The 27,287-nt window shown below is 46.0% G+C and overlaps 6 protein-coding genes across 6 annotated transcripts in view; 5 read left to right on the forward strand and 1 right to left on the reverse strand.

The window, feature by feature from the left end:
* LOC137623340 (queuine tRNA-ribosyltransferase accessory subunit 2) overlaps positions 1-25,717 on the reverse strand; it is a 257,642-nt gene extending 231,925 nt beyond the window's left edge. Inside the window, exon 1 of the mRNA XM_068354153.1 lies at positions 25,562-25,717. The gene's annotated coding sequence lies outside the window, so the exon portion shown is untranslated. The remainder of the gene's footprint in view (positions 1-25,561) is intronic.
* Positions 2,490-3,215, forward strand: LOC137623632 (salivary glue protein Sgs-3-like). The gene has a single exon (XM_068354464.1). The coding sequence runs from the start codon at positions 2,490-2,492 to the stop codon at positions 3,213-3,215; it is 726 nt and encodes a 241-aa protein (XP_068210565.1).
* On the forward strand, positions 3,866-4,417 carry LOC137623633 (protein PBMUCL2-like). The gene has a single exon (XM_068354465.1). The coding sequence runs from the start codon at positions 3,866-3,868 to the stop codon at positions 4,415-4,417; it is 552 nt and encodes a 183-aa protein (XP_068210566.1).
* LOC137623634 (serine/arginine repetitive matrix protein 1-like) lies at positions 16,284-16,811 on the forward strand. The gene has a single exon (XM_068354467.1). The coding sequence runs from the start codon at positions 16,284-16,286 to the stop codon at positions 16,809-16,811; it is 528 nt and encodes a 175-aa protein (XP_068210568.1).
* LOC137623635 (protein PBMUCL2-like) lies at positions 17,466-18,080 on the forward strand. Its single transcript, XM_068354468.1, has one exon. It carries the CDS (start codon positions 17,466-17,468, stop codon positions 18,078-18,080), a length of 615 nt encoding a protein of 204 aa, XP_068210569.1.
* Positions 18,177-19,244, forward strand: LOC137623636 (proteoglycan 4-like). The gene has a single exon (XM_068354469.1). It carries the CDS (start codon positions 18,177-18,179, stop codon positions 19,242-19,244), a length of 1,068 nt encoding a protein of 355 aa, XP_068210570.1.
* Positions 25,718-27,287: the final 1,570 nt, after the last annotated feature.

Consider the following 27,287-nt stretch of genomic DNA (forward strand, 5'->3'; position numbering starts at 1 on the left):
CCCGTGGAAAACACGCTCATCGTTGCTGAATATATGAGCCGTGTACACCTGTATAACGAATGGACCAATGGAGGTAATAAGTATGTTTAATATTTAAGATCAGGCAAGCTACACGACTCGAGAGAGAGAGAGAGAGAGAGAGAGAGAGAGAGAGAGAGAGCCATTATTTTCTATAAGAGAACAGTATGGAAGAATGTTTATGGTATTTCAAAGACAATTAATTGAACATCTACAGAGAGAGAGAGAGAGAGAGAGAGAGAGAGAGAGAGAGCCATTATTTTCTATAAGAGAACAGTATGGAAGAATGTTTATGGTATTTCAAAGACAATTAATTGAACATCTACAGAGAGAGAGAGAGAGAGAGAGAGAGAGAGAGAGAGAGAGAGCCATTATTTTCTATAAGAGAACAGTATGGAAGAATGTTTATGGTATTTCAAAGACAATTAATTGAACATCTACAGAGAGAGAGAGAGAGAGAGAGGAGAGAGAGAGAGAGAGCCATTATTTTCTATAAGAGAACAGTATGGAAGAATGTTTATGGTATTTCAAAGACAATTAATTGAACATCTACAGAGAGAGAGAGAGAGAGAGAGAGAGAGAGAGAGAGAGAGCCATTATTTTCTATAAGAGAACAGTATGGAAGAATGTTTATGGTATTTCAAAGACAATTAATTGTACATCTACAGAGAGAGAGAGAGAGAGAGAGAGAGAGAGAGAGAGAGCGCAAAGGTCAAGCCGGATTATATAAATCTGAGGACACATCCAGATAGGACACGTAACATGGTACTGTAGCAGTGAACTATTCTGTTAAGTAAATAAGACCTATTTGTACACTTCACCCAGAGTGCTTTATCGGTCTCCCTGTCTCTACCTTAATTGAGGCTCTCTACAGAGAGAGAGAGAGAGAGAGAGAGAGAGAGAGAGAGAGAGAGAGAGAGTCGTTCACGCGTTGGGTGTGCGTGATTTTAGCCTCTGTGTTGCCGTACCACCCAAGGCAAGCGTTCACCAACCTTTGAAGCTAGGAGAGCCATTTATTTAGATAATCACAAGAGTGTAGTAGTGTCAGAGCCGCAATGACAAAAACGATCTCCTAAGATCTATAATCAAAATCCGCTGTCTTGCAGAAATAAGTTATAGTTCAGTAGGTTTTAAAGGTTTAAAGGTCACTCATGGATGGCAGAGGCAAGGGACAGTGACATTGTCCTATCAATCAGGACAATGCCCTAGAGACTGACCATATATTATATGATCAGCGCTCAAGCCTCCTCTCCACCCAAGCTAGGACCAGGGAGGGCCAGGCAGTGGCTGCTGATGACTCAGCAGATAGACCTATAGGCTCCCCCAAAACCCCCAGCCTTAGCTCACAAGGATGGTGAGGTTGCAGTTGAGACAATTAGAAACTTTGGGATGTGAATTCATTTAGAAACTTTGTGTTTTGAATGCAATCTAATTCAATACTGACAGGTGTTGTTGTTGAGACAATTTATTTAGAAACTTTGGGATGTGAATGCAATCTAATTCAATCCTGACCAATACTCCTTGACCATACGAATTATCTGGTTGGTGTAAGCGGTGAAAAGGAAGCAGGAACTGGGACTACCTTGTCTGACTCCTGCCTCCGCCTCTATGGTACTATTTCGAATGGCTGCTCTTACCATATTTGACCCCCATCCCATTCGTTTCAGTAGTCCTATGAGTGTTTTCCTGTTTATTTTGTCGTAAGCCTTCACAAAATCTACAAAAATTATATACAATGGACCTTTTGTCTTTCTAGCAATGTCCATTAAGAGGCACAAAGTAAGAATTTGTTCTTCACAGCCTCTCCCCTTCTTGGCCCTTTTGAAGACTAAAAATTGAAGATTAAGAAATCAGACCAGTGCAATAACTAAATGAACATTAAAAACTTACTAAATGGAGATTATTATAAATTCATAAGACAGCCAGCAGAAAAAAACTAAAGTTTCTAATTTCATAATGCAAAAGTAGTTAAATCTCTAATATTTGTGCCCAACCTCTACTAATGAACCATAATGTTAAAATTTCCCTCACCTCTGACTACGTAATTTTACGAAAACATTTACATAGTCAACCTAATTATGTCGCCATTATGTTTTAATTCCTCTGGTTTGAAATAAACAGTCAATCCATTTACGTAATGTTTAAAAATACTAAAATCAAAATAATTAAAAGTTTAATTTGTTTTTGATCAATCTAATTTCAATTATAATTTGAGGTTCTGCTTAATTTTATAGACAGACTATATACTTAAAAGATAATATGCAGGTAAAAATCCACAGTAAGTTAAAATACCGATTCCCATCTCTTAAAGGAAAACCAATAAACTTTAGATTGAAAAGTTAACCATTTATCTCGAAACCATCTTAATTTATTAGTAATAAAACCAAAAACTTTCAAATTCTTCATTTGTATGATGACCGCCCAATAACATAGCTCAAAACATTGCACGGGACGCCTCCAAATCCCACAACATGGGCGACGGCACTGCACGGCCCACCTCAAAATCCGACACAGCTTGGCCCCCAAATCGCCCACGACATAAGAAGGCTCGCCCCCCAAATCGCCCGCAACGGACGACGGCTCGCCCCCCACATTGCCCGCGACGGACGACGGCTCGCCCCCCAGATCGCCCACGATGGACGACGGCTCGCACCCCAGATCGCCAGCGATGGACGACGGCTCGGCCCCCAGATCGCCAGCGATGGACGACGGCTCGGCCCCCAGATCGCCCGCGATGGACGACGGCTCGGCCCCCAGATCACCCGCGATGGACGACGGCTCGGCCCCCAGATCACCCGCGATGGACGACGGCTCGGCCCCCAGATCGCCCGCGATGGACAACGGCTCGGCCCCCAGATCACCCGCGATGGACGACGGCTCGGCCCCCAGATCACCCGCGATGGACGACGGCTCGCACCCCAGATCGCCAGCGATGGACGACGGCTCGGCCCCCAGATCGCCCGCGATGGACGACGGCTCGGCCCCCAGATCACCCGCGATGGACGACGGCTCGGCCCCCAGATCGCCCGCGATGGACGACGGCTCGGCCCCCAGATCGCCCGCGATGGACGACGGCTCGACCCCCAGATCGCCCGCGATGGACAACGGCTCGACCCCCAGACAGCCCGCGACGGACGACGGCTCACCCCCCAGATCGCCCGCGACGGACGACGGCTTGCCCCCCAGATCGCCAGTGACGGACGACGGCTCGCCCCCCCCCCAGATCGCCCGCGACGGACGACGGCTCGCCCCCCCCCCAAATCGCCCGCGCCCACGACAGACGATGGCTCGCCCCCCAAATCGCCCACGACGGACGAAGACTCGCCCCCCCCAGATCGCTCGCGACGGATGACGGCTCGCCCCCAAAATCACTCGCAACGGCTCGGCCCCAAGGTCGCCCGCGACAGAGACCAGCTCGCCACCCAGATCGCCCGCGACGGAGAACAGCTCGCCCCCCAGATCACCCGCGCCCACGACGGATGACAGCTCGCCCCCACAAATCACCCATGGCGGACGGCGGCTCGCCCCCCCCAATCGCCCACGGTGGACGGCGGCTCTCCCCCCCCATAGCCCACGGCGGACGTCGGCTCGCCCCCCAAATCGCCCACGGCGGACGGCGGGTCGTCCCCCCAATCGCCCACGGCGGACGACGGCTCGGCCCCCAAATCGCCCACGGCGGACGACGGCTCGCCCCCCAAATCGCCCACGGCGGACGACGGCTCGCCCCCTAAATCGCCCATGGCGGACGACGGCACGGCTCGCCCCCTAAATCGTCCACGGCGGACGACGGCACGGCTCGCCCCACATATCGCCCACGACGAACGAAGGCTCGCCCCCCAAATTGCCCATGACGGAAGACGGCTCGCCCCACAAATCGCCCACGACTAACAAAGGCTCGCCCATCAAATCGCCCACGACGGACAACGGCTCGCTCTCCAAATCGCCCACGACAGATGACGGCTCGCTCTCCAAATCGCCCACGACGGATGACGGCTCGCACCCCAATCGCCCACGACAAGGACGGCTCGCCCCCAAATCGCCCACGACAGACAACGACTCGTCCCCAAATCGCCCAGGACGGACGAAGGCTCCCCCCAAATTGCCCACGACGGATGACGGCTCGCCCCACAAATCGCCCACGACGAACGAAGGCTCGCCCCACAAATTGCCCACGACGGATGACGGCTCGCCCCACAAATCGCCCACGACGAACGAAGGCTCGGCCACCAAATCGCCCACTACGGACAACGGCTCGCTCTCCAAATCGCCCACGACAGACGACGGCTCGCTCTCCAAATCGCCCACGACGGCTCGCCCCCCCAAATCGCCCACGACAGACGACGGCTCGCCCCCAAAATCGCCCGCGACGGACAACGACTCGCTCCCAAATCGCCCATGACGGACGAAGGCTAGCCCCCAAATCGCCCACAACGGACGATGGCTGGTACCCCCGATCGCCCATGACGGCTATTCCCCCCAATCGCCCACGATGGACGACGGCTAGTCCCCCAATCGCCCACGACGGACGACGGCTATCCCCCCAATCCCCCACGACGGACGATGGCTAGTCCCCCAATCGCCCAACACGGACGACAGCTCTCCCCCAATCGCCCACGACGGCTCTATCCCAATCGCCCACGACGGCTCTATCCCAATCGCCCACGACGGACGACGGCTAGTCCCCCAATCGCCCACGACGAACGACGGTTCGCCTCACAATCGCCCACGACGGACGAAGGCTCTTCCCCCAATCGCCCACGACAGACGACAGCTCTTCCCCCAATCGCCCACGATGGCTTTGCCCCCAATCGCCCACGACGGCTCTACCCCCAATCGCCCGCGACGGACGACAGCTCATACCCCAATCGCTCACGACGGACGACGGTCTTCCCCCAATAGCCCAAGACAGACGACGGCCTTTCCCCCAAATCGCCCACGATGGACGACGGCTCGCCCCTCAATCGCCCACGACGGACGACAGCTCTCCCCTCAATCGCCCACGACGGACGACAGCTCGCTCCTCAATCGCCCACGACGGACGACGGCTCTTCCCCCAATCGCCCAAGACGGACGACGGCTCTTCCCCCAATCGCCCACAATGGACGACGGCTCCACCCCCAATTGCCCACGACGGACGACGGCTCTACCCCCAATTGCCCACGACGGACGACGGCTCTACCCCGAATCGGCCACAACGGACGACGGCTCTACCTCCAATCGCCCACGACGGACGACGGCTCTACCTCCAATCGCCCACGACGGACGACGGCTCTACCTCCAATCTCCCACGACGGACGACGGCTCTACCCCCAATCGCCCATGACGGACGATGGCTCGCCCCCAAATCACACAAGACAGACGACGGATCGCCCCCAAATCACACAAGACTGACAACGGCTCACCTCCAAATCACACAAGACTGACAACGGCTTGCCCCCAAATCACACAAGACTGATAACGGCTTGCCCCCAAATCACACAAGACTGACATCGGCTCACCCCAAATCACACAAGACTGACAACGGCTCGCCCCCAAATCACACAAGACTGACAACGGCTTGCCCCCAAATCACACAAGACTGACATCGGCTCACCCCCAAATCACACAAGACTGACATCGGCTCACCCCCAAATCACACAAGACAGACGACGGATCGCCCCCAAATCACACAAGACTGACAACGGCTTGCCCCCAAATCACACAAGACTGACATCGGCTCACCCCCAAATCACACAAGACAGACGACGGATCGCCCCCAAATCACACAAGACTGATAACGGCTTGCCCCCAAATCACACAAGACTGACATCGGCTCACCCCCAAATCACACAAGACTGACAACGGCTCGCCCCCAAATCACACAAGACTGACAACGGCTCGCCCCCAAATCACACAAGACTGACATCGGCTCACCCCCAAATCACACAAGACTGACATCGGCTCACCCCCAAATCACTCAAGACACACGACGGATCGCCCCCAAATCACACAAAACAGACGACTCACCCCCAAATCACACAAGACTGACAACGGCTTGCCCCCAAATCACACAAGACTGACAACGGCTTGCCCCAAAATCACACAAAAATGACATCGGCTCACCCCCAAATCACACAAGACTGACAATGGCTCACCCCCAAATGACACAAGACTGACAACGGCTTGCCCCCAAATCACACAATACGGACGGCAGCTCGCCCCCAAATCACACAAGACGGACGACGGCCCACCCCCAAATCACACAAGACGGATGATGACACGCCCCCAAATCACACAAGACAGACGACGACACGCCCCTAACTAAATCCCACAAGACGAACAATGGCACACCCCCAAATCACACAAGACTGAGTGCCACGGCTTCAAAACAGACATTGTACCGCTTTAAATCAAGAGACATTGTACAGCTTCAAATCAAGAGACATTGGGGGGAGGATTAATTTGTTTTATTTCTATTTATTTTTTGTTGTTTGCCAAATCCAGAGAGAGAGAGAGAGAGAGAGAGAGAGAGAGAGAGAGAGAGTGTGTGTGTAGGGTGTGTGCGTGTCAGCGAGCGAGAAGTAGTTAGTGTAATGATTGTTTGTTATGAGAATGACTGTTGGTATAATTGAGGTTTCGTTTATTTTTTAGCTAGCTTAGGACAGTGGTAAATATCTTGGGCGAATGCTCTTTTTATTTGACTGCAGCAAGAGGCAGTTGTATGAATGCTGGATTATCATTATTATTCTTTTACCAGCATGGAAGTGTATTTATTTCAGCTGTAAGTACAATTCTATTTATCTTTGCTAGGAGTGATTCTGAATAATTGAAATTTTATTATTTATCCATGATTATAGTGATAATTTAGTTAGCTAAGAGTGTTCGTAAGTGGTTTTCTTTTTTATTTTGCAGGCCGTAATTCCTCCTTTGGAGAGTTTTCAAATCAAAGACTTTGTACAGCTTCAAATCAGAGACTTTGTACAGCTTTAAAATCACCAATAACAGGCATCGAGCGGCTTCAAGTCAGATGGCAGGCATCGAGCGGCTTCAAGTCAGATGACAGGCATCGAGCGGCTTCAAGTAAGATGGCAGGCATCGAGCGGCTTCAAGTCAGATGACAGGCATCGAGCGGCTTCAAATCCCAGATGACAGGCATCGAGCGGCTTCAAATCCCAGATGACAGGCATCGAGTGGCTTCAAATCCCAGATGACAGGCATCGAGCGGCTTCAAATCCCAGATGACAGGCATCGAGCGGCTTCAAATCCCAGATGACAGGCATCGAGCGGCTTCAAATCCCAGATGACAGGCATCGAGCGGCTTCAAATCCCAGATGACAGGCATCGAGCGGCTTCAAATCCCAGATGACAGGCATCGAGCGGCTTCAAATCCCAGATGACAGGCATCGAGAGGCTTCAAATCCCAGATGACAGGCATCGAGCGACTTCAAATCCCAGATGACAGGCATCGAGCGGCTTCAAATCCCAGATGACAGGCATCGAGCGGCTTCAAATCCCAGATGACAGGCATCGAGCGGCTTCAAATGCCAGATGACAGGCATCGAACGGCTTTAAATCCAAGATGACAGGCATCGAACGGCTTTAAATCCAAGATGACAGGCATCGAACGGCTTTAAATCCAAGATGACAGGCATCGAACGGCTTCAAATACCAGATGACAGGCATCGAACGGCTTTAAATCCCAGATGACAGGCATCGAACGGCTTTAAATCCAAGATGACAGGCATCGAACGGCTTTAAATACCTGATGACAGGCATCAAACGGCTTTAAATCCCAGATGACAGGCATCAAACGGCTTTAAATCCCAGATAACAGGCATTAACCGGCTTTAAAATCCCAGATAACAGGCATTAACCGGCTTTAAATCCAAGATAACAGGCATTGGACGGCTTTAAATCCCAGATAACAGGCATTAACCGGCTTTAAATCCCAGATAACAGGCATTGGACGGCTTTAAATCCCAGATAACAGGCATTGGACGGCTTTAAATCCCAGATAACAGGCATTGGATGGCTTTAAATCCCAAATAACATGCGTCGAACGGTTTTATATAACCTAACAATCGTCGAACGGTTCTATATAACATAACAGGCGTCGAACGATTCTATATAACACATCAGGCGTCGAACGGTTCAATATAACATAACAGGCGTCGAACGGTTCTATATAACATAACAGGCGTCGAACGGTTCTATACAACATATCAGGCGTCGAACGGTTCTATATAACATAACAGGCGTCGAACAGTTCTATATAACATATCAGGCGTCGAACGGTTCTATATAACATATCAGGCGTCGAACGGTTCTATATAACATAACAGGCGTCGAACGGTCCTATATAACATAACAGGCGTCGAACGGTTCTATAAAACATATCAGGCGTCGAACGGTTCTATATAACATAACAGGCGTCGAACGGTTCTATATAACATAACAGGCGTCGAACGGTTCTATATAAGGTATTTTTTTTTACATGGACATTAATTGCTTTCAACATAAAATATGGTATTTCTGTTGTATTATGATGTGATTTGAATTATTTTCAGGTTTATTTCCATCGCAAATGAATACTTATCCTTCCACCACCTCTCCCCCTATACCCCTACCTAACCCTACCGGGGGGGCTCCGCCCCCCGGCGACCCCCCCTTAAGGCCACAGTGATTTTCAGGCCACTACCGAACCTAATAAACCCACCTAACCTAGCTTAGGGAGCACGTACCCCTACCGTGCCCATGTTCAAAACGGCAGTATGGAAATCGGCACCCCTGCCGGACCCTCCATCGTTTGAGCCTACTGACTATGGGTGGTCTCGTGAAGAAAGCACCAAAACACTGATCCCAAAGACACTCCCACCAGACGTTGCCCTAGCACTTCCTGAGGTATTAGAGATGCTTTGTTGTGGGTGTTCAACCAATGAACCATGTAGTTCTCAGAGGTGTGGCTGTAACAGTGGACACTTGCCTTGCACATTTTTCTGTACATGTCGTGGAGAATCAAACTGTCGAAATACATACAACAAGCAAAACGATGAGGCTGATGAAGGGGAGGACTATCAAAGTGGTGGAGAGGACAATGACTTGCTAAACTGAGTAACTAAAGACATTATGACTGTTAATTAGCATAATATATGCAGTTTATGCAAATGACTATAGTTCATCATCCTGGAGGTCTGTGTAGCAGTCTGGGACTAATTAGTGCAATCAGGGAAATGTTACATGTATCATTGTTATATTTTGCCATAAGTCGGAAATTTCAACCATTTACACTAAATTTATGCATATGCAAATCCATATGGAATGCAAAAATATGCAAAAAAAGGCACTAATAATGGCAAAAGTAGAATCTGAGACCCATTAACATTGGGAAAGGCATAGAAATTACCCTCTTAATGGCAACATATGCAAGCTTTAGCCAAAATACCAAATTTGGGTAATTCCCGTCACCTAATTAGCATAACATGCATATGCAAATTAGTAATCATGTTAAAATGGTATCATCAGAATCAGAGACCCTCTAAACCTGGGGGTAGACATCATGATCTCCCTTGTATCTGGTCAAATAAAAAAGTTATACCCTAAAAACAAAATTTTCACAATGGCCGACTTAATTAGCATATTATGCAAAATTCTCAAGGGTGCCAAGGTGGCATCAAGTGGATTCTGAATCAACATGTCTCAAAGATATATAATCCGCAAAAAAACTTTGTGGGTACCCTAAAACCACGTTTGGTCCCCATTCTGCTAGACTAACACGGTTAAAGGCAGCACTAAAATCAAGGCCATTCATACGAACTTCCGGACCACAATCAAGGGATTTTTGTACAGCATTGGAGATTGTAAGAAGGGCATCACATGCTCCAAATTGCAAACTAGAGAACAGGTGATTGCCTTCAGCAAACTTATTTAGACGTTTTGCCAAAAGACATTAAAAACTTTAGATAATATGGGAGTTATGAAAATTAGGCTGCAATTAGTTGGACTTGAGCTACCACAAACACATTTACATAGTGGAGTAACATTACCAATCCTCCAATAATTTCTAAAAGCTCCTCTTCTTGGTAACTTGTGCAAAACAATAAATGATTTTGGAGTTGAAAAATCGGCAGTTTTCTTAAAAAAAAGGAAAAAATGCTATTTGCGTCTACACCCTTAAAAGCATCAGGTTCATCAAGAGAGCTTTAATCTCACGAGATCAAAAAGCTAAACTAGGAATGAGGAAGACCAAGTTACTCATTACTATTCTTACTCTCAAACACATCAGCCAAAAGGGTTGCCTTTTCCTTTGGACACTGAGTGTCAGAGCCATCTGGTTTAATTAGAGGAAAAACTGTTGCATCTACTCTACACCAAAGAGTGCAGATTTAAGGGTAGCCCACTTCTTATGTTCCTGGGTTGTAACAGAAAGGGTTTCTTTAATAGTTAAATTGTATTCATTTTCAGTTGAAATATACTCTGAGCGAAAGCTCTAAGCTGAGTGTACTTATTTCAAGTAAAATCTGATCTGTTACCCTTCCAATGATGACAGTCCTCTTGCTTCTCCGATGAGCACGTCTACAATCATTATTAAACCATGGTTCGTCTTACACTCAGTACCTTGGCACACGAAAAGGGATACATCTATCAATTATAGTGACTAGATTCTCATTCAGGGGAACAAGCCCAAAAGGTCACTCAAAATGCCATTCCAATCTGCTTGATTTTTTATATAAATCTTACACGAGTATGATACATCATGGACAGGCTGTTCAGTCTTCACTACTAATGAAATAAAGGCATGATCAGATTTTCTAAATGGAGAACCAACCTTACTTATTATAAGGCCAGGGGAGCCGGTGTAGAAAAAGTCCAAACAGTTACCAGACCTGCGAGTAGCTTCACGTATGATTTGATCACATCCTGATTCAGAAGCAACATCCAAAGATCTTTAGTCATGGGGATCAGTTGAGAAACAATTTAATCACTCTCTATGGTGAGCATTGAAATCAACAAAAACAAGAGAGGCCTTTATATCATCTGCTTGTATCTTAGCCATAATGGTAAGCAGACAGTCGAAGATAGAAACATCCACATCTGGATTCCAGTAGATCAAACACAAATAAGTTGTTATGCGTGCCACATGTTTATATTACCTGAATTTCATGATATCCACTTTCATAGAAAGACTTATGAGAATCAGGGTACTCTGTCCCAATATACACCGCCATTCCACTAGCACTAAGAATGGCATCCCGTTTCAAAATTATTGGCATCTTAAAACCAGTTATAAGGAACTCAGTCGAGTGCCTCATGTTAGAAACCGAAGTTTCTGAGCACAAAAGAATATCACTGTCTGAACGCAACTGTAAGGTCTTTGATATTTGCATGAAGTCCAGGACGTCTTGGTCCCGGATTTCGCCCAATGTCTCTAGACAGCATAAGAATATATATATATATATATATATATATATAAATATATATATATATATATATATATAAATATATATATATATATATATATATATGTATATATATACATATATATATATTATATATATACATATATATATATATATATATATATTTATATACATATATATACATATATATATATATATATATATATGTATTTATATTTATACATATATATTTATATATATATATATATATACATATATATTTATATATATATATATATATATATACATATATATATATATATATACATATATATATATATATATACATATATATTTATATATATATATATATATATACATATATATATATATATATATATATTTATACATATATATTTATATATATATATATATATACATATATATTTATATATATATATACATATATATATACATATATATATATATATATATATACATATATATTTATATATATATATATATACATATATATATATATATATATACATATATATATATATATACATATACATATATATATATATATATATATTTCTATATATATACATATATATTATACATACATATATATATATATATATATATATTTCTATATATATACATATATATTATACATACACATATATATATATATATATATATTATACATACATATATATATATATATATATATATTATTTCCTTTCGTTCACGTTCAGCTTTCCCTTTCCCTCGGGTAAATGGAAAGGCAGTAGTCATACCATGCTGAGTGGGCTGCGTGTGTGAGGATATCTTATTAATTAGCAGTCATTCTTGGCGGGTTTGCGTACACTATATACCGTAAGCGTTGGACAGTAAGAATGGAAAGAACGGGAAAACTATTGCACTAAATTACATTTTGTTTACCTGAACCTTGCAAAAATAAAAACATTGCATACGCAACAAGCTTGTTTTCTATGGCAAACCACAAGGGATGGGTATATAGTTTAAAAATTAATAGGCCAAGAATACTACCCTGAGGAACACCAAATGTCACATTACTATACTCACTATGGTGCCCATCAACGACAAGTCTGAGATCTATTACTTAAAAATTCAATAATGATTATAAGAATGATCCACCCACTCGCAACTGTTTGAGTTTTAAAACAAGGGCCTCGTGGATAACACGGTCCAAGGCAGCACTATAATCAAGGCCATTCATACGAACTTCCTGACCACAATCAAGGGATTTCTGTACAGCATTGGAGATTGTAAGAAGGGCATCACATGCTCCAAGGACTTTACGAAAGCCAAATTACGAACTAGGGAACATGATTACCTTCAGCAAACTTATTTAGACGTTTTACCAAAGGGCGTTCAAAAACTTCAGATAATATGGGAGTCATGGAAATTGGGCAGTAAAAAGTTGGACTTGAGCTACCACAAACACATTTACATAGTTAAGTAACATTACTCATTCTCCAACAAGTGCTAAAAACTCCTCTTCTTGCTAACTTGCGCAAAATAACATAACTTTGGAGCTAAGAAATCTGCAGTCTTTATAAAAAACAAAGGAAAAATATCATTAGGGTCTACACCTCCATAAGCATCAAGGTTCATCAAAAGTGTTTTAATATATTGAGATCGAAGAGCTAAACTAGTTATTTTAACCCCATGAAAACAGGAATGACGAAGATCGAGTTTCTCATTAATCAGCTTACTGATAAACACATCAGCCAAAAGGATTGTCTTTTCCTATAAACAACGAGTGACACAGCCATCGAATTTAAGTAAAGGAGGAACTGTTTCATCAACACAAAAGAGTGCAGATTTAAGGGTAGTCCACCACTTACATTCCTGGTTTGCCTAAATGCTTAAACAAATGAGGCGCCAATTGTTTAATTTAGGTTAAAGACATTACAGATAGGTAAACACACCGATACAGTATAAACGTAAATATTTTAGCCTGTTAAATTAAAGTAAACGTGTAATGCATGACGTACTTGTAAAACAAAGAAATGTGGCATACATATTTTACAGTGTGCGATTGATCTGTTATGAATGCCCGTGGAAAACACGCTCATCGTTGCTGAATATATGAGCCGTGTACACCTGTATAACGAATGGACCAATGGAGGTAATAAGTATGTTTAATATTTAAGATCAGGCAAGCTACACGACTCGAGAGAGAGAGAGAGAGAGAGAGAGAGAGAGAGAGAGAGAGAGAGAGAGAGAGAGAGCCATTATTTTCTATAAGAGAACAGTATGGAAGAATGTTTATGGTATTTCAAAGACAATTAATTGAACATCTACAGAGAGAGAGAGAGAGAGAGAGAGAGAGAGAGAGAGAGAGAGAGAGAGAGAGAGAGAGAGAGCCATTATTTTCTATAAGAGAACAGTATGGAAGAATGTTTATGGTATTTCAAAGACAATTAATTGAACATCTACAGAGAGAGAGAGAGAGAGAGAGAGAGAGAGAGAGAGAGAGAGAGGAGAGAGAGAGAGAGAGAGAGAGAGAGCCATTATTTTCTATAAGAGAACAGTATGGAAGAATGTTTATGGTATTTCAAAGACAATTAATTGAACATCTACAGAGAGAGAGAGAGAGAGAGAGAGAGAGAGAGAGAGAGAGAGGAGAGAGAGAGAGAGAGAGAGAGAGAGCCATTATTTTCTATAAGAGAACAGTATGGAAGAATGTTTATGGTATTTCAAAGACAATTAATTGAACATCTACAGAGAGAGAGAGAGAGAGAGAGAGAGAGAGAGAGAGAGAGAGAGAGAGAGAGAGAGAGAGAGAGAGAGAGAGAGAGAGCCATTATTTTCTATAAGAGAACAGTATGGAAGAATGTTTATGGTATTTCAAAGACAATTAATTGAACATCTACACAGAGAGAGAGAGAGAGAGAGAGAGAGAGAGAGAGAGAGAGAGAGAGAGAGAGAGAGCCATTATTTTCTATAAGAGAACAGTATGGAAGAATGTTTATGGTATTTCAAAGACAATTAATTGTACATCTACAGAGAGAGAGAGAGAGAGAGAGAGAGAGAGAGAGAGAGAGAGGAGAGAGAGAGAGAGAGAGCGCAAAGGTCAAGCCGGATTATATAAATCTGAGGACACATCCAGATAGGACACGTAACATGGTACTGTAGCAGTGAACTATTCTGTTAAGTAAATAAGACCTATTTGTACACTTCACCCAGAGTGCTTTATCGGTCTCCCTGTCTCTACCTTAATTGAGGCTCTCTACAGAGAGAGAGAGAGAGAGAGAGAGAGAGAGAGAGAGAGAGAGAGAGAGAGAGAGAGAGAGAGAGAGAGAGTCGTTCACGCGTTGGGTGTGCGTGATTTTAGCCTCTGTGTTGCCGTACCACCCAAGGCAAGCGTTCACCAACCTTTGAAGCTAGGAGAGCCATTTATTTAGATAATCACAAGAGTGTAGTAGTGTCAGAGCCGCAATGACAAAAACGATCTCCTAAGATCTATAATCAAAATCCGCTGTATTGCAGAAATAAGTTATAGTTCAGTAGGTTTTAAAGGTTTAAAGGTCACTCATGGATGGCAGAGGCAAGGGACAGTGACATTGTCCTATCAATCAGGACAATGCCCTAGAGACTGACCATATATTATATGATCAGCGCTCAAGCCTCCTCTCCACCCAAGCTAGGACCAGGGAGGGCCAGGCAGTGGCTGCTGATGACTCAGCAGATAGACCTATAGGCTCCCCCAAAACCCCCAGCCTTAGCTCACAAGGATGGTGAGGTTGCAGTTGAGACAATTAGAAACTTTGGGATGTGAATTCATTTAGAAACTTTGTGTTTTGAATGCAATCTAATTCAATACTGACAGGTGTTGTTGTTGAGACAATTTATTTAGAAACTTTGGGATGTGAATGCAATCTAATTCAATCCTGACCAATACTCCTTGACCATACGAATTATCTGGTTGGTGTAAGCGGTGAAAAGGAAGCAGGAACTGGGACTACCTTGTCTGACTCCTGCCTCCGCCTCTATGGTACTATTTCGAATGGCTGCTCTTACCATATTTGACCCCCATCCCATTCGTTTCAGTAGTCCTATGAGTGTTTTCCTGTTTATTTTGTCGTAAGCCTTCACAAAATCTACAAAAATTATATACAATGGACCTTTTGTCTTTCTAGCAATGTCCATTAAGAGGCACAAAGTAAGAATTTGTTCTTCACAGCCTCTCCCCTTCTTGGCCCTTTTGAAGACTAAAAATTGAAGATTAAGAAATCAGACCAGTGCAATAACTAAATGAACATTAAAAACTTACTAAATGGAGATTATTATAAATTCATAAGACAGCCAGCAGAAAAAAACTAAAGTTTCTAATTTCATAATGCAAAAGTAGTTAAATCTCTAATATTTGTGCCCAACCTCTACTAATGAACCATAATGTTAAAATTTCCCTCACCTCTGACTACGTAATTTTACGAAAACATTTACATAGTCAACCTAATTATGTCGCCATTATGTTTTAATTCCTCTGGTTTGAAATAAACAGTCAATCCATTTACGTAATGTTTAAAAATACTAAAATCAAAATAATTAAAAGTTTAATTTGTTTTTGATCAATCTAATTTCAATTATAATTTGAGGTTCTGCTTAATTTTATAGACAGACTATATACTTAAAAGATAATATGCAGGTAAAAATCCACAGTAAGTTAAAATACCGATTCCCATCTCTTAAAGGAAAACCAATAAACTTTAGATTGAAAAGTTAACCATTTATCTCGAAACCATCTTAATTTATTAGTAATAAAACCAAAAACTTTCAAATTCTTCATTTGTATGATGACCGCCCAATAACATAGCTCAAAACATTGCACGGGACGCCTCCAAATCCCACAACATGGGCGACGGCACTGCACGGCCCACCTCAAAATCCGACACAGCTTGGCCCCCAAATCGCCCACGACATAAGAAGGCTCGCCCCCCAAATCGCCCGCAACGGACGACGGCTCGCCCCCCACATTGCCCGCGACGGACGACGGCTCGCCCCCCAGATCGCCCGCGATGGACGACGGCTCGCACCCCAGATCGCCCGCGATGGACGACGGCTCGGCCCCCAGATCGCCCGCGATGGACGACGGCTCGGCCCCCAGATCGCCCGCGATGGACGACGGCTCGGCCCCCAGATCGCCCGCGATGGACGACGGCTCGGCCCCCAGATCGCCCGCGATGGACGACGGCTCGGCCCCCAGATCGCCCGCGATGGACGACGGCTCGGCCCCCAGATCGCCCGCGATGGACGACGGCTCGGCCCCCAGATCGCCCGCGATGGACAACGGCTCGCCCCCCAGACAGCCCGCGACGGACGACGGCTCACCCCCCAGATCGCCCGCGACGGACGACGGCTTGCCCCCCAGATCGCCAGTGACGGACGACGGCTCGCCCCCCCCCCCCAGATCGCCCGCGACGGACGACGGCTCGCCCCCCCCCAAATCGCCCGCGCCCACGACAGACGATGGCTCGCCCCCCAAATCGCCCACGACGGACGAAGACTCGCCCCCCCCCCCCAGATCGCTCGCGACGGATGACGGCTCGCCCCCAAAATCACTCGCAACGGCTCGGCCCCAAGGTCGCCCGCGACAGAGACCAGCTCGCCACCCAGATCGCCCGCGACGGAGAACAGCTCGCCCCCCAGATCACCCGCGCCCACGACGGATGACAGCTCGCCCCCACAAATCACCCATGGCGGACGGCGGCTCGCCCCCCCCAATCGCCCACGGTGGACGGCGGCTCTCCCCCCCATAGCCCACGGCGGACGTCGGCTCGCCCCCCAAATCGCCCACGGCGGACGGCGGGTCGTCCCCCCAATCGCCCACGGCGGACGACGGCTCGGCCCCCAAATCGCCCACGGCGGACGACGGCTCGCCCCCCAAATCGCCCACGGCGGACGACGGCTCGCCCCCTAAATCGCCCATGGCGGACGACGGCACGGCTCGCCCCCTAAATCGTCCACGGCGGACGACGGCACGGCTCGCCCCACATATCGCCCACGACGAACGAAGGCTCGCCCCCCAAATTGCCCATGACGGAAGACGGCTCGCCCCACAAATCGCCCACGACTAACAAAGGCTCGCCCATCAAATCGCCCACGACGGACAACGGCTCGCTCTCCAAATCGCCCACGACAGATGACGGCTCGCTCTCCAAATCGCCCACGACGGATGACGGCTCGCACCCCAATCGCCCACGACAAGGACGGCTCGCCCCCAAATCGCCCACGACAGACAACGACTCGTCCCCAAATCGCCCAGGACGGACGAAGGCTCCCCCCAAATTGCCCACGACGGATGACGGCTCGCCCCACAAATCGCCCACGACGAACGAAGGCTCGCCCCACAAATTGCCCACGACGGATGACGGCTCGCCCCACAAATCGCCCACGACGAACGAAGGCTCGGCCACCAAATCGCCCACTACGGACAACGGCTCGCTCTCCAAATCGCCCACGACAGACGACGGCTCGCTCTCCAAATCCCCCTTGACGGCTGGCCCCCCAAATCGCCCACGACAGACGACGGCTCGCCCCCAAAATCGCCCGCGACGGACAACGACTCGCTCCCAAATCGCCCATGACGGACGAAGGCTAGCCCCCAAATCGCCCACAACGGACGATGGCTGGTACCCCGATCGCCCATGACGGCTATTCCCCCCAATCGCCCACGATGGACGACGGCTAGTCCCCCAATCGCCCACGACGGACGACGGCTATCCCCCCAATCCCCCACGACGGACGATGGCTAGTCCCCCAATCGCCCAACACGGACGACAGCTCTCCCCCAATCGCCCACGACGGCTCTATCCCAATCGCCCACGACGGCTCTATCCCAATCGCCCACAACGGCTCTCCCCCAATCGCTCACGACGGCCCTCCCCCCAATCTACCAGGACGGCTCTCCCCCAATCGCCCACGACGGCTCTTCCCCCAATCTACCACGACGGCTCTCCCCCCAATCTACCCCGACGGCTCTCCCCCCAATCTACCCCGACGGCTCTCCCCCCAATCTACCACGACGGCTCGTCCCCCAATCGCCCACGACGGACGACGGCTAGTCCCCCAATCGCCCACGACGGACGACGGCTAGTCCCCCAATCGCCCACGACGAACGACGGTTCGCCTCACAATCGCCCACGACGGACGAAGGCTCTTCCCCCAATCGCCCACGACAGACGACAGCTCTTCCCCCAATCGCCCACGATGGCTTTGCCCCCAATCGCCCACGACGGCTCTACCCCCAATCGCCCGCGACGGACGACAGCTCATACCCCAATCGCTCACGACGGACGACGGTCTTCCCCCAATAGCCCAAGACAGACGACGGCCTTTCCCCCAAATCGCCCACGACGGACGACGGCTCGCCCCTCAATCGCCCACGACGGACGACAGCTCTCCCCTCAATCGCCCACGACGGACGACAGCTCGCTCCTCAATCGCCCACGACGGACGACGGCTCTTCCCCCAATCGCCCACGACGGACGACGGCTCTTCCCCCAATCGCCCACAATGGACGACGGCTCCACCCCCAATTGCCCACGACGGACGACGGACGACGGCTCTACCCCCAATTGCCCACGACGGACGACGGCTCTACCCCGAATCGGCCACAACGGACGACGGCTCTACCTCCAATCGCCCACGACGGACGACGGCTCTACCTCCAATCGCCCACGACGGACGACGGCTCTACCTCCAATCTCCCACGACGGACGACGGCTCTACCCCCAATCGCCCATGACGGACGATGGCTCGCCCCCAAATCACACAAGACAGACGACGGATCGCCCCCAAATCACACAAGACTGACAACGGCTCACCTCCAAATCACACAAGACTGACAACGGCTTGCCCCCAAATCACACAAGACTGATAACGGCTTGCCCCCAAATCACACAAGACTGACATCGGCTCACCCCAAATCACACAAGACTGACAACGGCTCGCCCCCAAATCACACAAGACTGACAACGGCTTGCCCCCAAATCACACAAGACTGACATCGGCTCACCCCCAAATCACACAAGACTGACATCGGCTCACCCCCAAATCACACAAGACAGACGACGGATCGCCCCCAAATCACACAAGACTGACAACGGCTTGCCCCCAAATCACACAAGACTGACATCGGCTCACCCCCAAATCACACAAGACAGACGACGGATCGCCCCCAAATCACACAAGACTGATAACGGCTTGCCCCCAAATCACACAAGACTGACATCGGCTCACCCCCAAATCACACAAGACTGACAACGGCTCGCCCCCAAATCACACAAGACTGACAACGGCTCGCCCCCAAATCACACAAGACTGACATCGGCTCACCCCCAAATCACACAAGACTGACATCGGCTCACCCCCAAATCACTCAAGACAGACGACGGATCGCCCCCAAATCACACAAAACAGACGACTCACCCCCAAATCACACAAGACTGACAACGGCTTGCCCCCAAATCACACAAGACTGACAACGGCTTGCCCCCAAATCACACAAAAATGACATCGGCTCACCCCCAAATCACACAAGACTGACAATGGCTCACCCCCAAATGACACAAGACTGACAACGGCTTGCCCCCAAATCACACAATACGGACGACAGCTCGCCCCCAAATCACACAAGACGGACGACGGCCCACCCCCAAATCACACAAGACGGATGATGACACGCCCCCAAATCACACAAGACAGACGACGACACGCCCCTAACTAAATCCCACAAGACGAACAATGGCACACCCCCAAATCACACAAGACTGAGTGCCACGGCTTCAAGTCTCACAAAAGACATGGCACGGCTTTATGACTCACTAAAGACATGGCACAGCTTTACGACTCACAAAAGACATAGGACAGCTTCACGTCTCACAAAACAGACATGGCACGGTTTAAAGTCACACAAAAGAGATATGGCATGGCTTCAAATCACAGATAAGACATTGCATGGCATCAAAACACATAATAGAAATTTAACGGCTACAATCAGACATTGTACGGCTTCAAGTCAGAGACATAACGGTTTCAAGTAACAATAAGACATACTTCACATCAGATAGGCATTGAACGTCTTTTAATCACAACATAAGGCATTGAACAGCTTCAAAACAAAGATAACCGACATTGTACAGGCTTCAAAACAGGTGGACATTGTACGGCTTCAAAACAGACATTGTACCGCTTTAAATCAAGAGACATTGTACAGCTTCAAATCAAGAGACATTGGGGGGAGGATTAATTTGTTTTATTTCTATTTATTTTTTGTTGTTTGCCAAATCCAGAGAGAGAGAGAGAGAGAGAGAGAGAGAGAGAGAGAGAGAGAGAGAGTGTGTGTGTAGGGTGTGTGCGTGTCAGCGAGCGAGAAGTAGTTAGTGTAATGATTGTTTGTTATGAGAATGACTGTTGGTATAATTGAGGTTTCGTTTATTTTTTAGCTAGCTTAGGACAGTGGTAAATATCTTGGGCGAATGCTCTTTTTATTTGACTGCAGCAAGAGGCAGTTGTATGAATGCTGGATTATCATTATTATTCTTTTACCAGCATGGAAGTGTATTTATTTCAGCTGTAAGTACAATTCTATTTATCTTTGCTAGGAGTGATTCTGAATAATTGAAATTTTATTATTTATCCATGATTATAGTGTGATAATTTAGTTAGCTAAGAGTGTTCGTAAGTGGTTTTCTTTTTTATTTTGCAGGCCGTAATTCCTCCTTTGGAGGGTTTTCAAATCAAAGACTTTGTACAGCTTCAAATCAGAGACTTTGTACAGCTTTAAAATCACCAATAACAGGCATCGAGCGGCTTCAAGTCAGATGGCAGGCATCGAGCGGCTTCAAGTCAGATGACAGGCATCGAGCGGCTTCAAGTCAGATGGCAGGCATCGAGCGGCTTCAAGTCAGATGACAGGCATCGAGCGGCTTCAAATCCCAGATGACAGGCATCGAGCGGCTTCAAATCCAAGATGACAGGCATCGAGCGGCTTCAAATCCCAGATGACAGGCATCGAGCGGCTTCAAATCCCAGATGACAGGCATCGAGCGGCTTCAAATCCCAGATGACAGGCATCGAGCGGCTTCAAATCCCAGATGACAGGCATCGAGCGGCTTCAAATCCCAGATGACAGGCATCGAGCGGCTTCAAATCCCAGATGACAGGCATCGAGCGGCTTCAAATCCCAGATGACAGGCATCGAGCGGCTTCAAATCCCAGATGACAGGCATCGAGCGGCTTCAAATCCAAGATAACAGGCATCGAGCGGCTTCAAATCCCAGATGACAGGCATCGAGAGGCTTCAAATCCCAGATGACAGGCATCGAGCGACTTCAAATCCCAGATGACAGGCATCGAGCGGCTTCAAATCCCAGATGACAGGCATCGAGCGGCTTCAAATCCCAGATGACAGGCATCGAGCGGCTTCAAATGCCAGATGACAGGCATCGAACGGCTTTAAATCCAAGATGACAGGCATCGAACGGCTTTAAATCCAAGATGACAGGCATCGAACGGCTTCAAATACCAGATGACAGGCATCGAACGGCTTTAAATCCCAGATGACAGGCATCGAACGGCTTTAAATCCAAGATGACAGGCATCGAACGGCTTTAAATACCTGATGACAGGCATCAAACGGCTTTAAATCCCAGATGACAGGCATCAAACGGCTTTAAATCCCAGATAACAGGCATTAACCGGCTTTAAATCCCAGATAACAGGCATTAACCGGCTTTAAATCCAAGATAACAGGCATTGGACGGCTTTAAATCCCAGATAACAGGCATTAACCGGCTTTAAATCCCAGATAACAGGCATTGGACGGCTTTAAATCCCAGATAACAGGCATTGGACGGCTTTAAATCCCAGATAACAGGCATTGGATGGCTTTAAATCCCAAATAACATGCGTCGAACGGTTTTATATAACCTAACAATCGTCGAACGGTTCTATATAACATAACAGGCGTCGAACGATTCTATATAACACATCAGGCGTCGAACGGTTCAATATAACATAACAGGCGTCGAACGGTTCTATATAACATAACAGGCGTCGAACGGTTCTATACAACATATCAGGCGTCGAACGGTTCTATATAACATAACAGGCGTCGAACAGTTCTATATAACATATCAGGCGTCGAACGGTTCTATATAACATATCAGGCGTCGAACGGTTCTATATAACATAACAGGCGTCGAACGGTCCTATATAACATAACAGGCGTCGAACGGTTCTATAAAACATATCAGGCGTCGAACGGTTCTATATAACATAACAGGCGTCGAACGGTTCTATATAACATAACAGGCGTCGAACGGTTCTATATAACATAACAGGCGTCGAACGGTTCTATATAAGGTATTTTTTTTTACATGGACATTAATTGCTTTCAACATAAAATATGGTATTTCTGTTGTATTATGATGTGATTTGAATTATTTTCAGGTTTATTTCCATCGCAAATGAATACTTATCCTTCCACCACCTCTCCCCCTATACCCCTACCTAACCCTACCGGGGGGGCTCCGCCCCCCGGCGACCCCCCCTTAAGGCCACAGTGATTTTCAGGCCACTACCGAACCTAATAAACCCACCTAACCTAGCTTAGGGAGCACGTACCCCTACCTAGACCTACGGGGGAGTTCTCTCCCTCCCCCCCCCCGCAACCCCTTCTTAAGGCCACAGTGATTTTCGGGGCACTACCGAACCTAATACAACCACCTAACCAAGGGCCCTGTACCCCTACCTAGGCCTAGCCCTTGCGACTCCCCCCCCCCCCCTTACAGCCAGTACCTAACATATCCATCAAACCAAATCCAAAGTGATGGTACTGCTGTATACATCGCTATACTATCAACATTATAATATACTCTATAAATTAATGAAGCTTACCTTAAACTGTTGGTTCATAAAGATGTGCGGCTGCTTTGAGGAAAACGTGAAGCCGTTGCGAAGGTTCCTTGACATGCAGGCCAATTTTTATTTTGTAAAATTAAATTGTGTCTCTGGCACAAATCCACTAGTTTTTCAATATTCCCCGAATAAGTTACAACAAATTCATTGTAAGTTAGGAAACAGTCAGGACAAGAAGATGGAATTTCAACTTCTTGTGCAATATGAGATGACGTGCTTGCTATGGCCTTCATGTTTAAGAACGAAATGAAAGGCCTGGGTAAGATAATATATTGTCGCGCTGTGATTGGCCAAACCTGAAGACGTCATAGTGGATAGGCGCTGTGATTGGCCAAACGTGTAAGACGTCATAGTGGACTAGTTTGTCTGCGGATTATAGTGGTTACAGGGCTTATTTGAGCAAAAACAAGACAAGAGTCAACAATATCAACAGACTTAGAAAAAATCTGGGAGGAAGACATGAGTAGCGTGAGTTTGATAGTCGATATATAAAAAACTAGGCATTTGCAAGATATTATACAGAAATATTACAAAAGACTTCCTTAACATAGAGAACTAAGATAAAATACGCTACATTATTAATGTCCATAAATAAAATAATACCCTATATAACATAACAGGCGTCGAACGGTTCTATATAACATAACAGGCGTCGAAAGGTTCTATATAACATAACAGACGTCGAAAGGTTCTATATAACATAACAGGCTATGAACGGTTTTAAATCACATAACTGCCATTGAACGACTTATATAAGATAAATCTTCCATCAACAATGCTGGCACCGAACAACAGTCAAAACTTTAAATCGAACAGTGGTCAAAACTTTGGAGCCTTTGTAGGGTGACGGCCAGATCAGTTTTCATTCATAGAAAATGGGAATATTATAAAGTGGGGTGGGCTGTGTCCGTCATTCTAAAATCGAGTTCGTAGAAAACTGGAATATTCTGAACTGGCCGTCGTTCTAAAAACGATTTTGGCGGGAGAAGCTAACTTAAAAAAACCCACCTAACCTATGCTAAACGCCGTATCCTTACCCAGGGGGGCTTTGCCCCCCGGACAGCCCCCCCTCCCCCTTACCTACTACGGGAGCGAGAAGATTCGTGCCCGGAGTAAGAACTCGAGCCACATAAATTTTCAGGGAATTTAGGGTTTTCGGCAAAAACCATAAAAGTGTGCGTTTAAGCACATATTTAAGATCCGTAGACCATTTCCAAACGTTTTTATTCTATACAAGATAACAGTCTGAGCGATAATAAGCAAATTAGGACGCTTGGCCCTAGCGCTACAAACTACCCAAAACTTTAAATGGGGGAAATTTGGAAATAAAAATCAACACCAATTAACGTACAGTAGACTTAAGCGAGGTCTAGTGAATCTACTTCGCACCACTTGATACCCATAAAGTTCTGAAAGCGTGAACAATTACGAATAAGACCAAAGGCCAGCAAAAGTAGCAACAGACTAACACCATATACCAGGCCTGCCGGATTCTCCACTCTAGGCAACTCCACGCTCAGGGGTGTCGATGATTAGTCCCAGTTTCACCTCTCTAAGTCTCACAGTATTTTGTCTACAGAAATTGCAAAAAGATACTCACCTGAAAAAGAATAAACTTTTAGATTTTTCTTGAGCTGACGAATCAATTCGACAAAAGGCAACTGTTGTGTGGCAATTGCAATTAATTCCCTCAACACTGACTTAAGAATCAGTCTTTCAGTGAGTCGGCAACATCAAGCGCTGAACTCCACTGAGCCTCCTAGTCCCATAGCATCCACACTTTCATAGACTTTACAATTATTGTAGTTTTTATATAGATATCACGGGGAAAACAAATAATAAAACACTCATATTAATTATCTATTAATTTTTATTACATTTTAATCGACATACATCATTTCTTTACAAAGTGTGGAATTTATTAGCACTCGGATTCCACATTCCACACTTGATCAAGATGTGGAGCAGATTAGCCGTATCGATGACGTAAATTCCACGTTTCGGCAGCCCTGCCATATACCCTTAATGGCGCGATGACTTGGTAAGATCGGACAAGAAAGCCTGAACCATAATCACTTCCCTTGAAACACTAACCGTTTGCCCCATCAAGACAAGACTTAAAACCTAGTCCAGACATTACCAACAAATCTATCAGAAAGGGACTAAAAAATATGGGGAATTTTTACAGACAAAAACATATGAACACTTACCGTTATCCCACGAAGAATACGCTAGTACACCTCACAATGAAGCAATAATGATCAAATCTTCCAACACAGAATATACACCTCACTTTCGACATGTCCTATTCTCTAATACATCGTTTTGTAACACAATTCCGATAACACGACTGACCGACTCCTCAACTCACAATTTAGAATCCGTGACTCTCGAGTCGATCACCGGTTCAGGTTCTGGGGTGAGGCATAGCTTTTACAACGGCACCTCCAAAATTTATCTTCTTGTACAGTTTTGCCTTTTCTTCCACATCAGGTTTAATACTTCTTTTTCCTTTTCTATATTTGTTTCACTAAATGAAAATAATCCTAATATCTTCTTTAAGTCTTCCTCGTATGGTTGTTGTAGCTCAATTACTTCATTCCTTTCTTTTCTATATTCCTGGCAAAATAAAAAAAAATGTAACAAATCTTCCTCATCACTTTCACAAAAATTAGTTTATATTCCCCTCATTGTGTCTCAGCCAAAGCACTTGGCTATCAAGGATTCCAAAATACAAGCCAGAAAACCAAGGACTCTTCAGCCACGGGATACGGCTTTGAATATCGCCCTCAATTCTGCCTGGATTTGGGAAGTTTATGCTTGTACAGTATTTGGTTTTACTTCTTGGAGTGTTTTCGTTCACACTGGGTTATTGACCTTGATTTCTTGATGTAATCATATGAATTTAGTTCCAACACTCATTGCTCTCTAATATGTATTTCAGCGATTATTTTATGTTAATAATGCCTTGTTTTTATACATTTTTCCAGATCTGGTCTTGTTAACTCTTTGTTCTTTTATAACCTTCTGGATAAACGATGTTAAATTAACTTTTCCATGGGATTTTTCCTTCTAGTCTATTTTTCACTTCCTTTTACTGTTTTTTTTTTTCTGTTCATCGTGCAATTTCTGTGCTGTTCAACCAGTTTCCTATTTTTTCCCCTTTTACCTTCTATGGTTTGTTTTATTAATTCATGTTACCCTGACACATACTCCACAGAGACGGATACGTTAGTCTGATACTTCCAAACTGTAATTGCTGAAGTAAGGAGTTCCTTGGACGAAAGAACTTGAACCATGACAATCTGTTTCAATTATGGACATCCAAGTTTCTCATATGCCTGAAGAAGTTTTTGCTTCTATGGGAAATACGTAATTCTCTCTCTCTCTCTCTCTGTCTCTCTCTCTCTCCCTCTCTCTCTCTCTCTCTCTCTCAGAACAGAAGAAACAAATCATGATCATTTTATCTTTATCATTAAGGCTATTTCAATTTAGTTAACAGACACAATGGATATATATATATATATATATATATATATATATATATATATATATATATATATATACGGATTTTGAGCGAAGCGAAAAATTTATTTTTGGGTGAGATAGCCATGGCGTCCTGATGGAAGGTTCCTTTTTGGTAGCTTCCTTGGGTATATAACTACTAAATATTCCCAGAGAATTTAACCACAGGTTATCACAGAATTCTAACTTCTGGAGCGAGTATCCTAAAGGTTTCCCTTTAAGACATCGAATATCAACAGGGGACGCATGTATTAACACGCCACATAGCTATCTACACCCCACATAGAGTTAACACTTCGATGTGTAGGGGCGGAGAGTAGCTGGGGAGCCGTTCCACAGCTAATCTCGTTCGTGGCTACTTTAGGTACTCGAGACGTAAACAAACGGGCGCCATTGCTAAATGACGTCACG

The sequence above is a fragment of the Palaemon carinicauda genome, chromosome 30, assembly GCF_036898095.1.
Source record: "Palaemon carinicauda isolate YSFRI2023 chromosome 30, ASM3689809v2, whole genome shotgun sequence".
Classification (NCBI taxonomy): domain Eukaryota; kingdom Metazoa; phylum Arthropoda; class Malacostraca; order Decapoda; family Palaemonidae; genus Palaemon; species Palaemon carinicauda.

Coding starts and splice junctions, on each gene's coding strand:
- LOC137623632 (XM_068354464.1), top strand. CDS start 2,490: ATGGGCGACGGCACTGCACGGCCCACCTCAAAATCCGACACAGCTTGG.
- LOC137623633 (XM_068354465.1), top strand. CDS start 3,866: ATGACGGAAGACGGCTCGCCCCACAAATCGCCCACGACTAACAAAGGC.
- LOC137623634 (XM_068354467.1), top strand. CDS start 16,284: ATGGGCGACGGCACTGCACGGCCCACCTCAAAATCCGACACAGCTTGG.
- LOC137623635 (XM_068354468.1), top strand. CDS start 17,466: ATGACGGAAGACGGCTCGCCCCACAAATCGCCCACGACTAACAAAGGC.
- LOC137623636 (XM_068354469.1), top strand. CDS start 18,177: ATGGCTAGTCCCCCAATCGCCCAACACGGACGACAGCTCTCCCCCAAT.